The sequence below is a fragment of the Miscanthus floridulus genome, chromosome 7 (assembly GCF_019320115.1).
Source record: "Miscanthus floridulus cultivar M001 chromosome 7, ASM1932011v1, whole genome shotgun sequence".
Taxonomy (NCBI): Eukaryota; Viridiplantae; Streptophyta; class Magnoliopsida; order Poales; family Poaceae; genus Miscanthus; species Miscanthus floridulus.
Genome location: NC_089586.1, coordinates 100518483 through 100535703, shown reverse-complemented (window position 1 = coordinate 100535703; position 17221 = coordinate 100518483). Strand labels below are relative to the sequence as shown.

Below are 17221 nucleotides of genomic sequence, written 5' to 3'. Positions count from 1 at the left end.
GTTTAAAAGATGTCATATCGTGTCACATGGGGTGTCACATCGAGTGTTCGGATAGTAATAATAAAATAAATTATAGAAGTCGTCAGTAATCCACGAGACGAATTTATTAAGCCTAATTAATCTGTTATTTAGCATATGTTACTGTAGCATCACATTATCAAATCGTAGACTAATTAGGCTTAATAGATTCGTCTCGTAAATTAGTCTCAATCTGTGCATTTAGTTTCGTAATTAGTCTATATTTAATACTCTAAATTAGTGTCTAAACATCCGATGTGATATGCACTAAAAATTAGAAAGGGAAACCATGGTTCCCCCTACTAAAATTTAGCCTCTGTCACATAAAATGTTTGGACACTAATTTAGAGTATTAAACGTAGACTAATTACAAAACTAATTACACAGATTGAGACTAATTTACGAGACGAATCTATTAAGCCTAATTAGACTCATGTTTAATCTTTCTAATTGGTATCTAAATACTCGATGTGACATCTACGATTCTTCTTATATATGCTCCTTTTGCGGCATGGTTTATGAGCATCAGAATTTGAACTCAGATTGCTGTTATGATCCACCAGGAACTTGACGGAGGTGTGAATGCCCATGATCCTCTACCACCTTCACTTTCCATCGTGGTAGTAGACTAGTAGTTTTTTCGCAAAAAAAAAGTAGACTAGTACAGTAGTTGTTAAACAGTTGAGCTCCCAGAACTGAGCATCCGTGTTCTGACTCCAACATCGCACCACAGCTCGCTTTGAATTTCAATGCAGTTTTGGGTGCGGTGGTGGCTGAAGTTTGAAGTCGTGGCATCGAGATGAAGATGATGCGCGCTTGGTCATAAGACTAGGAACCGACGAGCTCGACGTCCAGTGTTTATGGGTCGTATAAATGGTGCTTCTGCTGGACTGCTGCTGCAGCGGTATACGGCTGTGTGGCCCGGTCCAACCCAACGTGCGGCAGAGGCGGTGGCGTCGCTTCATTTGTTCTGGGCCATGGCCTGTTATGCCAATACGTGGACGCTGACTCGTCCGAGATGCTCCGTCGGTGCTCGGGCGCACCAGAACGACTTTGTAGAAGGGACGTGGCAATGGCATGGCCTACAGTGTGTTATGGGTAAAGGGTGAATGGCGACGCGACGCGACGCTGATGCGCCGGGTTGTGGGTTTGACCCGGTCAATACCGTGACAGGCTTCTCCACTGATGATGAATCACTGATCCATACATCATGCGCTATATATAGGTGCCACTCGGCGAGACGGCGACAAGGACGCCAAAGAAAGATCACCAAGAACGCTGAAGGTATACCAGCCGGTCAACCTTTTCTTTCCAGATAGAGAATGTGCGGGTCAAACAGCCCAGCCGACGACGCCAAAGGGCCCGTTTGGCAGGTATTAAAATCGGTTGAAGCTGTTTTATTGAAAGAGAAAAATACTTTAGATTCTCATTGATAAATCCACTGATAAATTCAAGCGAACTGGCCCGCACGGCCAGGTTGGACTTGGAATTGCCACTCCCAACTCCCAAGACAACTCAACTCACTCACTCAAGGCCTTTATTGGATGTATGCGTATTCACTTCAATCCACTCCAATACATATGGACTAAAATGAATACATGCGCGTAACACGGAGAACCTTAGTCCACCGCTGTCTTTTCACTGTTCCTGTCGGGCTGCACTGGCTCACGCCCGTGTGCTTGTCAAGTGTCAACGTTTGCACCCACAGCCACGGCCACGGCCACGGCCGGGCTCGGAAGAGAGGACCGTCCATACTGGTCGCTTTCGTTGGTCTCTGATTGCAACGCGGCTTGTTCGCACCATCGCCTCCCGCGCGCGGCCGTCCGTCTCGCGCTCCGTGCCGCGCACGCGCCTCCACCCCGGCGGCGGTCTTCCCACTCGGTGACCCGTCCAGGCCGCTGCACTGCACGGGGATGGACGTGCCAGCGAACAGAGCGCGGCAGCCACACCCACACCACACGAGAGGCGAGGCGGCCGAGTCCGCGCGCCCATGCCCTGGGCGCGACACTTGCAGCCTTGATCGCTGCGGGACTGGTGGCTCCGTTCGAAATCATACAGAATACCTCCGTATCTCACTATTGCTGGTCAGCGCAGAGAACAGTTTTATGGACGCACACCACCAGCGCGCAGTCCGCAGCTTTCCCAGGCTCATCAGGCGTCATAACTCATCTGCGCCTTGTTTAGATGCCATTCAAATTCTAAGTTTTTTCACTTTTTTTTCATCACATCAATTTTTAGCCGCTTACATGGAGTATTAAATATAGGTAAAAAAATAACTAATTACACAGTTTAGTTAGAAATCACGAGATGAATCTTTTGAGCCTAGTTGATCCACGATTGGACAATATTTATCAAATAAAACAAAAGTGATACTATTTATTGGTTTGAAATTTTTTCGTATTCTAAACGAGGCCATGGAGTAGTACTCATCAGCCAACTGCCCGCAGGCGGCCTCGTCTTCCCTTCTGACGCCACCGCATGCTCCCCACAGTCGCATCAACAGGCAACACGACTACAGGAGCGACGACTAGCGAGCGAGAGGCGCTGCCGAGTGCGGAGTGGCAGCAGGATGCTCCACTGTTCCACTCCCACGCCCACAGGAACACAGGTGGTCATCAGGTCAGGCAAACGCTGCATGCGAGCAACCGAGAGGCGCGGTGCGCGTCCGCGTGCGCTATTGTTAGGATACGAACTAGAGAGGGCCCTCAGCAGTAGAGAGGCCCCGCGAGCGTGGCGTAGCCCGGTAGCCGAACACGGTGCACGTTTGCAGCCTGCAGCAGGAGCAGGGGCGGCTTTCACGGGCGGGCTTTTGCCTTTTGCGCCGTGTGCAATGCACCGCGCGGCCGCGGCGCAAGCGTACGTCCCACTGGCAGCCAGCGCTGAATCGCTGATCGATCGAGAGCTGCTGGTCCTTTGCGTCTCTCTCAAGCCTGCCCCGCTTGGGTCTCTCTCAAGCCACAGGCTCCCGCCAGTGATCTGGTTTCTACTTTCTACAGCCCACCGATCGATCCGTGAATATATATACTAGGACTACTTCTAATTTATCCCCGTCAGCAATCACTGAAAATGTACGGCAGCCACAGGCTTGTGGCTTTGCCGATTTTAATTTTCCTATGGTATATGATGCTATCGTCGGCTCGTCTTGTTCGGTCCTCGTGTTTAGCGTGAAGTATACTGAAATGCATAGTGTCAGTTATAATTAAGTTAGGATCACAACGCAATTAATGGCAGCATCGTTTCACGATACAAATAGAGTTAAGAGTATGTAGCTCATATATATATATATATATATATATATATATATATATATATATATATATATATATATATATATATATGTGCTTCCAGTACCTCCATTTAATTTCACCAGTCCATCTCGCGCGCCTTTGCGCGCGTCGGTTATCCAACCAAAGATGCAGCACAGGATTGAACAATTATCTAATCTTTAGCAACTGACATGACAAATACTCAGGGTCGTAGCATGAGGATGGTATGATACATATATTTTACAGGCTAACAAGCTAACCCACGTAACAATGTAGTTATATATAGGCTCTGTTCGCTTCGCTGAAAAAACAAGCCGAAACACTGTTCTGGCTGATTTGTTGTGAGAGAAAAAATACTGTTCCGGCTAAAAAAAACAAGCCAAAAAAGACGGATTATAAGAGAAGCGAACAGAGCCATACAGGCGGTAAGATGCAGGCCTGAATTGATAAGGTGATCGCTTTGCTAAAAGGCACCTTAGGGAGTAAGACAGAAGGCTATATCGCTAAGCTGATCGCTTTTTAGAAGCTATTATTACACAGCAAAAGACACCATGAGGCACTGTACTGCTGCAACTTATATACAGGGAAACGACATAGCAACTAATATTAGCATAGCGGTACTTTAAAAAAATATAGAGATAATTTTTTATGCTGCTGGAATCTGGTGAGGTGATGTAGCACTTGTCTTTTCATAAATCACAATGAAAACTATCGATCATTAAAACAAACTATAAAGGAGGTAAGGGCTGAAGTAATAGCTATCAGTGAAAGCAAAATACATCGTTAAGCACTGCATAGCTGCTGCAACTTATATAGAAGCAAACGACATAGTAAGTATCGATAAGTGGTAATCCAAAATTTAGACCTACATCGATAAAAAACCTCGAAAATATTTATGTAATAGTTTTAGCGAGACTGTAAACCATCCAATACTGGCATCTTTGCCGAGAAGAGAACCAACAGGAAGGAAACATGGCAATATAGAGGACACCACACTGTAAACCATCCACTACTAACTTCATAAATCACAGTTATCTCTTGCAACAGTAACTGCAGAGGACACCACACTGTAAACCATCCAGTACTAACTTCTTTGCCAAGAAGAAAACCAACAGGAAGGAAACATCGCAATACAGTTTGAAAATTTAGCTGAACACTTCAAAGGCCCTGTTCGGCTTACCTCATATCCGACTTGTTCGGCTTCTTTTTTCAGCCGGAACAGTGTTTTTCTCTCATAATATTTCAGCAAGAACAGTGTTTTCAGCCAATTTCAGCCAAGATTCAGCAAGCCGAACAGGGCCGTCACACTCATAAATCACAGTTATCGCTTGCAATGAATGAAATTACAGTTATTGGAATTAAGAAGCAGAACAACACACCATAGTGCATAGATGTAGAATTGCACACCATTAAAGTTACCAAACTGACCTTTACGTGTGAATGTGGCCTAGATGCTAGGCTTTCTTTCATACTCTGCAACTGCAGATAAGTTCCTCCAATACTTTTTTTCCTGGTTCCCTTTTTTCTCACCTACCTGCAGAATATGTAAAGGTATCCATCACCTTTTTTTTTTACAGAAAGCAAAATCCTACAAATGAGGAAAAGGTAGGATACAGGGATGCAGAAATTAGAAGTATACCTAATATTTTTTGGCTAAATAAAGTCTACATCAGAATCTATGACTGAACTGAAGCAAATAAAATCCTTGATGAGGAAATAAGACAATTTAGTAGGCCACAAAACAGGTTTTTTTTTTGTGGGGGGGGGGGGGGGGGGGGGAAGTAGACCCGGTTAGGTTTTTTAAGTAACTGAATAAAAAAATCAGTTTAGATCATTCATAGATTCACGCAGACAGGCACTCAATTTGTTGGGAACATGCGTGTTTCGAATGGAACGATCCCGAGAATGACAACCGATAGGTCCACAACTGTAGTTTTCTGTTATCTGCAATCTTATGTTAGTAAACCTAAGGAACTAAGACATATTTGCCCAAGTCAAACTCCCAGAACCTTTTTTCCCAGTGCCAGCATAGAGGCATATTTGCACAACCAAGATATAACTACATTGTTACATGGGTTAGCTTGTTCTGCTCCACCATGTCCTCCATCATGTGGACTACATCGACCTGTATGGTTGTATATACCCAATGAAACAAGCAAACAAGCAAAGGATCAAAATCAGTTGGATGGCATGAGGGAAGAGACCAAAGTAGCTCAACTCTGTGGTGCAGTATCACAACATAAGCAGCAACCCACGGCCGGTGGCCACCGCGGCACCACGTGACCGGCACCCGCCGGGCGCCGGGATTGAGGAGGACAAGGACTGGAGGAGAGCTGCTGCCTGTGAATACGGTTTTTCTTCAGAACGCTAGTATGAAGTATAAATGGTTAGTGTAAGCAATTATAATTATATATAAATGAATACTTTAAGCAACTATAATGCTTTCAGCATTTACAGGTATGTATGCATTTTCTATCTACTATTATCATTTGCCGAGAACTCACGAACCATCGCTAGGCCTGAGACCGTAGTACTGAAATTAAGATGCTACAATGTTGCGGTACTTTTTTTTAGTAGAAACCGATTTAACAGGTGTTCCTATCTTCTATGGGGCTAACTCACATAGTCACATGTCGAAGCTTTTTAGAGAATGCAGTGACCGCCTTTTGAATACGTTGCAGATAACATAGTTTGTTCGCATCAATGTCCCAAAACCTGCAAACAATGTGCCTTCCATATTAACAATACATGCATAACTTATGAGGGGAGTTATTTTCATTTTTTTTTCCAGAACACAAATCGTATGTGTAAGCAAACTATATCCATACATATAGAAAACAAAATCAAGGGATCAGAGACATAAGGTGGCAAAGGAGATATATGGTTTTTTTAGGTTACCGTAGCAGGACCAAGCAAGGCCAGGGAGGACAAAATAGAGCAGAGGATGCAGCTGGACTGGCGTCGGTCGCGTCAACGGGGCCGGTCACGACGCAGGCGGGGTCGGGCTGCGCTGGGTGCGGCCGTGTCAGCGGAGGGCGCTCGCGCAGCCGATGCGGCCGGGGCGGGGCCGTCACGGCGGCCGACGGCTGCATTGACGACTCCCCGCGCTGGTGCGCCGCTCGATCCGGCCGCATCGAGCGCTTCCCGCACCGGTACGGCACCCGATCCGGAATGAGAAGGGAGAGGCAGCGACAGATCAGGAGACGGAGAGGCACCTAGGGTTTCCTGTTGCACAGGAGCAGGCACGCAACATCGGTAGGAGGGCGCCTGGGTGTGCTCGCGCCGGTGCGCCGCGCATGGGGGTGCCGTCTCCCCGCCACAGGAGGGGCGGAGCAGGTGCTGGAGAGGGCGCACCGCCGGTGTAGCCGATGGGGAGGGGCGGCGCTGTGAGAGGCGGAGGGGCGGCACAAAGGAAGGAAGACGGTAGAGCGATAGTGAGGAGGAGAGAGCGGAGGAGACGAGGCAATGCCGCGGACAGGAGCTGGAGCAATGGGAGGCGATGAGATATTTTTCGTGGACAACCATTTACTATGTGACGCGTGGTCCTTCACACTAAACTTCTGGTGGAGTAAAACTCAGCCATCAAAACAAGATCAAACGGCCTTTTTTTTTTTTTTTTTTTTTTTTTGCTACCATGGCCACGCTAGCTGGCCGGCAAAGCAAACTGCCTTGATATATTAGAATACATAGCAGCTCTTGATAAGTAAAACCAGGTGGAGTTGTACGCATGCATGTGAGACCAAGTGACTGACCGCGGCACTTGTTCCTAGTTTGTAGCCCTAGCTCACCGTACGTGCTTGCAAATCTGTTGAAGCTATCGATCGTTTCCCACTTTCCCTTCGTTCTACAAGTCATTTGCCGACATGTGCAATCGTCGTCTGTCTCTACATGCAAAGACTTCGTACCACGTGGAGGAAAAACATGCATTGAACGGTTTTTTTATTTGACCGGCCGTGAGCCATCAATAATTTCCAGGTGCAATCTGCAGCTCTGGGGCATCGCATTCGCATGCATGGTGGGACGTCAAAATTTTCTTGCATTGCGCGTGCATGCGTGCATAAGGCCCTATTTAGTTGCACCCTAAAATACCAAAAATTTCAAGATTTTCCGTCACATCGAATATTTGGACGCATGCATGAAGCATTAAATATAAATAAAAAATAAAACTAATTACACAGTTTAGACGAAATCCACGAGACGAATCTTTTAAGCCTAATTACATTATGATTGGACACTAATTGCCAAATAACAACAAAAACGCTACAGTAGCATTTTGCTAAAAATTTTGACATCCAAACTGGCCCTAAGCATAAGCGTACACATTCACACGTATGTGCCCACTCTCTCTCTCTCTCTCTCTCTCTCTCTCCTCTAATAATCTGTATCGACGACGGCACGTAAAACAAAATGTCACTATCACACGTGAATCATACTCGTTGTAGTAGTAGTTAAGGAGTTAGTAGAATCAATTTGATATAGCATATGCTCACATATATAACACACTAAAAGGGTTCCGATATTTCTTCGAGTGGACGTCCATCGACTCCCATGTTGCCACATGCATGTAATCTGGAAATTAAATGAGCAGGCCTGCAGCCGGCCGAAACGAACCTAGCTGCAAAATCTTACTTGGCCGGCCGCAAGCTCTGTCAAACTACTCCGTACTAGTGAATTAGTGATGCCGCCATGCCGGTTGCCGGCCCGGCCAGTTCAGATAACGAAAGCGACATGGATGCAGTGCATATAAAGTATATGTGTCAAAAAGGAAGCGAAAGAAACCCTAGCTAGCGCCCACACGATAAGCTCATGCGTGCTAATTTAGCAGCACCTGCGTCATGTATGATGCCTGAATCATTTATACGAGGTAGAAGAATCGAACTCACGTTTTCGGTCTGCCAAATGCAAGCTTTCCTGCCCGTTCGTATATCCAAACGGTCTCAGGGGAGGAATCAGATAAACTGGGATGAAGAGAAGTCAAAAGACACAAATATATAATTTCAAATGTAAACGGCCGGCAACGCCCCCATCTGACTTATTACAAATTAAAGACCCTAACGCTAATGGAGACTACATATTTAGTCTCACAAATTATATGGAGACTCCATATAATTCTAAAAAATCACATTTATATTTAGACTAATATGGACAACAAACTCCTCCAGATTGTAGTTCACGATTCGATTAGTTGAAGCATCGGCTAAGTCAGACTATAATTAGATAAGTTTTGTGTCTAATCAAAATTGCATCAATAACTTTAATTAGTGGTGTAAATCTCTATTTTTCAAGGAAGAGATGAACGGTTCAACTGCTCATAATATTATTATATCTATTGTTTGTTTTTAATATTATATGATAGAAAAGAAAAAAAGGAATGAAAAAAAAACAATAGGAAGTTAACGACAAATTGGATACAGTAAAGCGGACGAAGAAAAAAAATCAAATACAAAGAAACTTCTCTACGCTAATAAGAAAACAGGAGAACAAAATAAAAAGGACCAAAATCCAAAAACTCTTCATGTTTGATATTAGGGTAAGATTTGCCTGATTTTTATTTTTATCCTTTTCTATTTGAAATAGAATTCTTATTCTATCCTTTTCTATTTGAATTAGGATTTCTATTTAGGTTACTGAGAATCAAAGGGATCTATTTGATTAATATTCGTAGCTATCCATGTTACCTTAATAACCCGTGTTCAAGATGTGCATATATCATATAAAATGGGAGGGTTGTAGACATATGAATAGAGACATATAAAACAGGAGTATTGTATAGATAGATGAATAGAGACAATTTCAATATTCACGAAGTTAGTTAGAGAGGCCATACCCCAAAAAAATTAGAAGAATTTTTTGGCTCTTTAATATGAGGTATAGTATGTATAGATAGATTTTTATCTCTCCTGTTACAATGCACAGGTACAATTAGTCTTTTTATCTTTAGAAATTCTGAATATCCACCCTCTAAATTCTGAGCTTGCCCTTACCAAAAGGCAATTAATACAATCAACCACATGCACTAGGTATAAGAGGAACTTGCATCTTACGACCTCGCTGGAGCATACGCGACCAACGAATATCAGAGTTTTGCCCGCGGTAATGGTGACGGCAAACGCGCGCCATCAACAGCACAAGCATTCAAGCAGAGGCGGCGCTTTTGGTGCATGGCACAGCGCACACAGGAACGCCGCATGCAAGTCCGGCACTGTGCGTCAGTCGTCCGCATCGCAGCAGCTGAAACTAGCTTATCTATATTAAATTAAACGTCATTAGTCTGGCCGGGAATTCGATACCGACAAATGCATAGCCAAGAAACAACAAGAACTCCATTATACCCTTGTTGTCACGTACGAATTCGTCTTGTTTGAGCCAAAAATCCAACGCAGGTGCTCCAAGAAAGTCCACTCGTAGACTCCCCATGGGCGTTTGTAAGCTAGCATTGTGTTAGCTATTTTTATGCAAAGTGCGTAGATGCCGTGGTGATGCCCTACTATGTGGTGTTACTGTGCTAGTAGTATACTATGTAGAAGCATGGGCCATCTAGCTCGATCAACATGTGAAATTGTGATTAGATGAGTATATGTCTGTTAATTAACTCTACAAACGACACCTGCATGGATCGCGCAGAGAATCCGTTTCTGACAGAAGAGGACGAAACACTCTCCGCGTAGCCCAAAAAATTCTCGATTGATGCTCATCTATAATACGGCCACACCTGCTCCTCCAATGACCCATTACTCCATTAGCTAGATGCATGGCCGAGGCGTGCATATGCTCACGCATCTGGTAGACCGGGTGGAGACCAGTGCAGGGATTCTAATTTTCTCTTCTAATACTGTATCATTTTGCTTGTTTATCGATGCTATTCTGGAGAAATTCCTTTGCATATCCCTCACGCGTCTTCCTTTTTTCCCATCCCTATATATCCCGGGGTTACACAATTTCTATCGAGCCCAAATCAAAGGTTACCTTTTAGTTTTCTCTTGGTGAGCTCCATTGTTTGATAAAACCATTGTGCAAGTGTACCACAAATTGTTCATTTCCATGATCCACTTGTAACTTTAGTTATGGAGCATCTTGTAAATTCTCTTGTGGATTTGTAGTTAGTTCTTTTTGCTCTAAAACAAACCCGGATTTAACCCATGCATGCTAAAGCCATTGTTGCCTCAAGCAGTGTTGGTCGGTTTTGTCATCGTGGCAATATCCATAAGTGCTTCAAGCCTTCTCAAAAATACTATGAAACCATCCCTTACTGAGTTGCGCTAGTGACTTGTTGATCTCAAGTCTACTACCCATCCAATGCAACTCTACCACATTGTTGTAACCACATTTGTTTTCTCCTGTGACTTGCTTCTCATGAAGGAAAAGCTGAACAATATCCATTGCAATGCTTGGGAGCTTGTCATGCATGCAATCGGAGAATCGATGGACTAATTATTATATGCAAGGTATCAAAAGTTAATATATTTGTCATGAGTTCCTCATAATGTCGAACCTATTTCTTGTCCCCTATGTCATCATTATGAAGCCATTTGAAATTGACACATTGTGTTTGGTTTGTTTCTCTTGCAACCAGGTATATGTCGATGAAAAAACTTTCTAGCCAACAACATAGGAAAAGAGCTATTCGGCGAGTTTTGAGTTTTGGAGAGAGAGGATACGCTAAGATGGCAAGACATAGAGCACCAGGAGGAGAGGTATGAGGATTGTGAGTGCTTCGATAATTTTATATGGTGTCTAGTTTGTATATCGTCTCTTGTGCATGCAAGTGATCTCTATTCTTTGTCATTGGATTTTTTTTTTCTTTTTCTTAATTAATTTTTGTTACCATAGCAAACTATATTTGTAATATTGATCGAATTTTAACCAAAAAATAATAATTTCCATATTTATTCTATTATGTTGGGTTATTTTTTCCCTATATACCTTTGCTATAGGCTTATAGATCTGGACTATTACATTTTGGATCTATAAGATCACGGTGGTAGTTTTTAACCCTTATGAGGGTAATAAATTAATTTTTTAACTTTACTTATTGTATTATTACACTGACCTTTTATTATTTATTTTTAAAACATGTGGAAATTGAAACAATTTTTTTAATTTTAAATTTGAATTTAGCTATTTAGTAACAATAGTTCTGTAGATACTATTTATTTAGTTTTTTATTCTCAATTCACTTGGAGATCAACTATTTTTACATACTTTCACATTGACTCTTTATTTATACTTTTCTTCCGATCTCGTCATAAAATTCAACGTCGTAGTTTTTTTCATTATTTTTTCAATTATACGATAAATGTTGTAGCTCAATTTAACAATATTATATACTCCCATATTCTAAATTGTAAGAAGTTTTGACTTTTCTAAATACATAGACTTTGCTATGTATTTACACTATGTTTAGATATATAGTAAAAATAATATATCTGAAAAAGGAAAACGTTTTATATTTTGGAAACTGAGTGAGTAGCAAGATAATATATAAGATATCCCGGTGCTCGAACCTAGCCACCCACATCACATCTGACGGATCGACCAGGCGGGTCAAAAAAATTGCCACCCATGTGAACCAAGCACAAAGAGCATTCTTATTTATGCTATATGTCATATTGCCATTTGCATAATGTGCTTATAAAAGAGGATGAAAGGCTTAAATTTACTCCTTGCGCCGATATGTATATATTATTTATGATACACATGCCGTAATCAAATCTGCTCACCTCGGCACGCACCAGGCACCAACAGCTGCCAAGCGGGTAGTGAGTAACGACTAACGACTCCACACCCTCTACCCCGAGCCACAGGGAAGCTGACGAGCATGATTTGTGAGCAATATATAAACCCTCATGGAGGATTTTGCTTTTTTTTTTTTAAAAAAAATCATTCAATAGGTTGAGCAATTGCCTCGTGGGTGATTTTTTTTTAAAAAAAAAACTCATCGTGGGGGGTTGTTGGGAGTGAAAAGCAGTGGCCTGGTGAAAAGAAAGAGAAAGACGAGCCGAGCCTGCTGTTGTTGAACGCTGAACACGCCTGAACCTGAATTTTCGAGGTCGTCGCGTAGCAGCCAAAAAAGCCGGTGCGTGGGCACCCCGCCGGTGCCGGAGCCCAGCCTTCCTTCTCCTGCCTATATAAACCCTCGCTCACCTATCCCGCATGCAGCACCACGGCACTCCCTCTCGCCAACCACGCATAAATTATTCGCTTCTCTTTGTCACTACCGTCGCCTCCGCGCCGGAGACAGCGCGCTAGCCTGCACGTTTCGGGACTCGTGCAGCGGCAGTCCTCGGCTCCCGGGACGTCCAGTCCCTCTCTCCCTCCGAGACGCACGTAGAGCGGAGCGTTCCTCTGTTTTGGGCATGTCGTCTTGCGCCGGCGCCACGGTGGCGTTCCGGGATGCCGCCGGTGCCGGCGAGGAGGCCCTCACCGCCTCTCTGCTCTCCAAAGCCGAGGTCCGGCTACCGGTGGAGGACCAGCCGCCGGTGCTCACGAGCAAGCCGCCAGGCCGGTTCGCGAGGGCGGTGAAGGAAGCCTGGTCCGTCTCGCTGTCCGTCACATTCCCCATGATGCCGTCGATGTCAGCCGGCGCAGCGGGCGCGGAGGCGCGGTCCATCCTGGGCCTCGCGCTGCCGATGATCCTCACGGGCCTGCTCCTGTACCTCCGCTCCATGATCTCGATGCTCTTCCTCGGTCGCCTCGGCGGGCTGGCGCTCGCCGGCGGCTCCCTCGCCATCGGCTTCGCCAACATCACGGGATACTCCGTGCTGTCCGGGCTCGCCATGGGCATGGAGCCCATCTGCGGGCAGGCCTTCGGCGCGGGCCATTACGAACTCCTCGGCATCACCACGCAGCGCGCCGTGCTGATGCTGCTCGCGGCCGCCGTGCCCATCGGCGGTCTGTGGGTGCACATCCGGCCTCTGCTCCTGCTCTGCGGCCAGGACGCCGGCATCGCCGCGGTCGCCGAGACATACATCATTGCCTCCCTACCGGACCTACTCCTCCAGGCGTTCCTCCACCCCGTCCGCATCTACCTGCGGACGCAGTCCATCAACCTGCCGCTCACCCTGTGCGCCGCGCTCGCCATTGCGCTCCACCTCCCCATCAACTACGTGCTCGTCTCCGTCCTCGGCCTCGGCATCAGCGGGGTGGCATTGGCCTCCGTACTCGCCAACCTGAACCTCCTCCTCTTCCTCTTCGCTTACATCCTCTTCAAGGGCGTCCACGAGCGCACCGGCGGCTTCGCGCTCTCGGCCGAGAGCTTCCGTGGCTGGGGCGAGCTCGTCAGCCTCGCCCTACCGAGCTGCGTCAGCGTCTGCCTCGAGTGGTGGTGGTACGAGATCATGATCCTCCTGTGCGGCCTGCTCGCGAACCCGCAGACAACGGTGGCCAGCATGGGCATCCTCATCCAGACCACGTCACTCATCTACATCTTCCCGTCCTCGCTCGGCTTGGGCGTCTCGACGCGCGTCAGCAACGAGCTCGGCGCGAACCGGCCCGACCACGCGGGCCGCGCGGCCACGGTCGGCCTCATGCTCGGGTTCGCGTTCGGTGGCGTGGCGTCCGCGTTCGCGTACCTCGTGCGCGGTGCGTGGGCGACCATGTTCACGGCCGACCCGGCGATCGTCGCGCTCACCGCGTCCGTGCTGCCCATCCTGGGCGCTTGCGAGCTCGGTAACTGCCCGCAGACCACCGGCTGCGGCGTGCTGCGGGGCAGCGCGCGGCCCAAGGACGCCGCCAGCATCAACCTCCGGTCCTTCTACCTGGTGGGCACACCCGTGGCGCTTGTCCTCGCCTTCTGGTACCACTACGACTTCCAGGGCCTGTGGCTGGGCCTCCTCGCGGCGCAGGCGACCTGCGTGGTGCGCATGCTGCTGGTGATCGGGCGGACAGATTGGGCCGCCGAGGCCAAGCGCGCGCAGCAGCTCACCGGAGCAGGCACGGAAGGGGAGACCAAAGAGGGCAGCGGCAAGGGCAGTCGTGTCATTGAAGTCGCAGCAGCCGGCGAAGACGAGGAGCTGGGCTTGGCGATTGGCGTTGTGATCGAGAGGCCAAAGGATCAGCGCTAACATTCAACTGCGTGCCGTTCGACAATTCGAGCCATTTTTTGTCATATAATTTTTGGCGGGAGCGAGAGGAACCAGAGGCTGACAGAGTGACTATTTTATTTCGAATTGGTTATTTGTAAATGATTTCTTTCTGAATATTGACAAGAAATATGAGAAACCTATACTTCTTATTCACATATGGGCTCGTTCGGTTAGACTCGTTCCTAGTAGGGAATTATTCCTGGTAAGTATTTGCTATATAAATTACACAAAGTATTCCAGGTAGAAATGGTTCCAAGACATCATTCCCTGGGAACCGAACGATGGCTAAGGCTAGTTTGGAAACTCAAACCCCATTGGGATTTTAGACTTTTATAAGGGCAGCCAATTCGTAAAAATATCATTTTAATTAGCCACTTAGTTCTTCATAGGGGGGTTTCATCTTTGTGTTTGCCCCCTTAACTCCAAATCAAGCCTTATATTATATATCCAGAAAGCATGAGCCCCGCGAGCTGGTACGTGGTCTAGGATTTTGGTTCGAACCAAACATGTCACGACCTGCTTGTTCTCGTGTTGGTGCATGATGAGCCATGCCATGTGCCTTGCTTAGGTCCGTTGGGCGGCACGACCCGATCCGACTAAGTGGCAACCCGAGAGCAGTCCTTTAGCCTCGCCCCATAAATAACCTCTGGTCCCCATAAAATGAAGCCCAACTTATCCTTTTTCAACTACCGACCTCGCCTCCTCTTCATCTCAGCTCTATCTTCACCTTCTCCTCCTCCAACACCCACCACTCTAGGGGCTTCTCCTCCATCCTCTCCTACTTCATTGGCAGTTAGGCCCTAGCGAGCGCGTGGAGGCAGAGGCAACGTTGCTCCAGGATGTTAGCACTGCTGCTCGCCCGACAACAGCAACCGAAGACAAAGCTGGTGCATCTGACGGTGGCCCCAGGCGTGGAAGCAAAGCAAGGAAGCCGAACGCCCGTTTTGACTCCAGGGCCTGGGTGCGTGGTTGAGCGCATGTGCGCTAGCGAGGCAGAGCCTCTGTAACTACTTAAGGCAGAGTTGCGTGTGAGAGGGGTATCGATATTATAACAAACAAAATTCTGCTATCTACTAAGAACTCATCTGAACCCAATTCCCATGCTTCTCTTGCTTTCCTTTCCCTACTCCTTCCAATTTCCCTTCCCTAATTCTATCTAATCTGGTTCCGTTGTTAACTAGTGGAATTGGAGACACCGATCCTTGGAATCTCTGATCGACGGCGAGCGCCATCATCCCATCGGTCGATCCATCCAACTGATCCGGTTGGTCTAACCCTTCGCCTAGTCTGTGAGCTGCACCTAGCGTCGAGATTCCGTAATTCCCTTCTCGGATTGGATCGATTTATGGTGTGTGCTCCCTGATCTGGATTCCTACGAACTCGCTGATCACGAGCACTTCACCTGGCTTCAGCATCGACGAGGAGCCATGAATCCGGAGATGAAGCTATTGCTGGAGGAGATCGACAAGCGCTTCGTTGCCCAGGATCGCCGTTTCAACGACCTGAAGGGCTAGATCGCGGCGAACGCGGATGCGTCCGCCACCCGCCTTCTCGCGCTGGAGGACGCCATTCATGTGTTCGACAAATGGCAGCCCAGTGTTGATGGGGTCGTGGATGATTTGCGGTTGGAGGTCGGCAAGCTGACCAAGCGTAAGGAGGAAGTCGGTCGCCTCTCGAAGCGCTGGGATTGCGTCGTCGTGGACGCGTTCGTCTTGGGCCCCGGGCTATTCGCTCCTGCGCCGCCTTCCCCGAAGACGCTCAACCTTGGCCTCGGGGTGTTCGCCCCTGCATCGCCTTCCCCAAGGATGCACAACCTCGACGGCCACAACGGCTCTCCTATTGACAACAAGGCAGTCGTCCACACTCCGGTTGGGCAACCAATCGTTACACCCAATGGGCACCACGTCGAACAACGGACCCGAGCGACAAGGGTACGCTGCCTCACCACCCCTCTTCCTCTGTTCCTCCTATTTTTCATCAATTGTGTCCGCCACCTGCACCTAATCGTCAATGGGTGTTGGGTTCGCATGGTAGTAGTAGTGGGGGTCATATGGGCAAGCTTCTAAAACTGGATTTTCCTTCGTTTGATGGCGAGAACCCCAAATTGTGGCTCAAAAACTGTGAGGACTACTTTGATCTCTATTTTGTCGAGTCTCCAATATGGCTTAAGGTTGCCACTATGCACTTCCTTCCTTCATTGGATGCTGGCTGTTGGAAGCAGTCCGTCGAAGATGAACTCCCATCAATGACCTAGCCTTCCTTTCGTACCCTCTTGTTGGAGCATTTTAGGCATGATGAACATGATATCTTAGTTCATAAACTCTTTCAGATCAGGCAAACCAACACTGTTTCTGAGTACATCACCAAGTTCACTACTCTAATTGATCAGCTCAAAGCTTATGCTAAACATCCTAACCCGATCTATTATGTCCAGTGTTTCATAGAGGGTTTACGCAATGACATAAAAGCTGTTGTTCTGTTACACCGTCCTACTTCTTTGGATATTGCTTGTGTCCTTGCACATTTGTAGGAGGAGGTCACTGCCTCCCGGAGGCCATTTCACCATCTGGATGGACAACAACCGCTCAAGTTTCCACCGGCTAGGGCTCTTCCTCTACCGCCACCACCACTCAAGCCAGCTGTTGGTGTGGAGAACCATCCTATCGAGCCTCTAAAGATGACTACTGTAGAAGACAAGTATCAAGCTCTGTGTGAGAATCGTTGTGCTCAAGACTTATGTTTCAAGTGTGGTGCAAAGTGGTTCCGTGGCCACAAGTGTGCTCCTATGATTCATATTAATGTGGTGCAGGAGCTTTATGATTTGTTTCGGTCTTTCGATGACAATGCTGATGC

The 17221-nt window shown here is 47.0% G+C and overlaps 1 protein-coding gene across 1 annotated transcript; it reads left to right on the top strand.

Moving 5' to 3' along the window:
* The first annotated feature begins 12582 nt into the window (after nt 1–12582).
* LOC136463980 (protein DETOXIFICATION 49-like) lies at nt 12583–14481 on the top strand. Its single transcript, XM_066462938.1, has one exon. It carries the CDS (start codon nt 12641–12643, stop codon nt 14345–14347), a length of 1707 nt encoding a protein of 568 aa, XP_066319035.1. The 5' UTR covers nt 12583–12640; the 3' UTR covers nt 14348–14481.
* The last annotated feature ends 2740 nt before the right edge of the window (nt 14482–17221 follow it).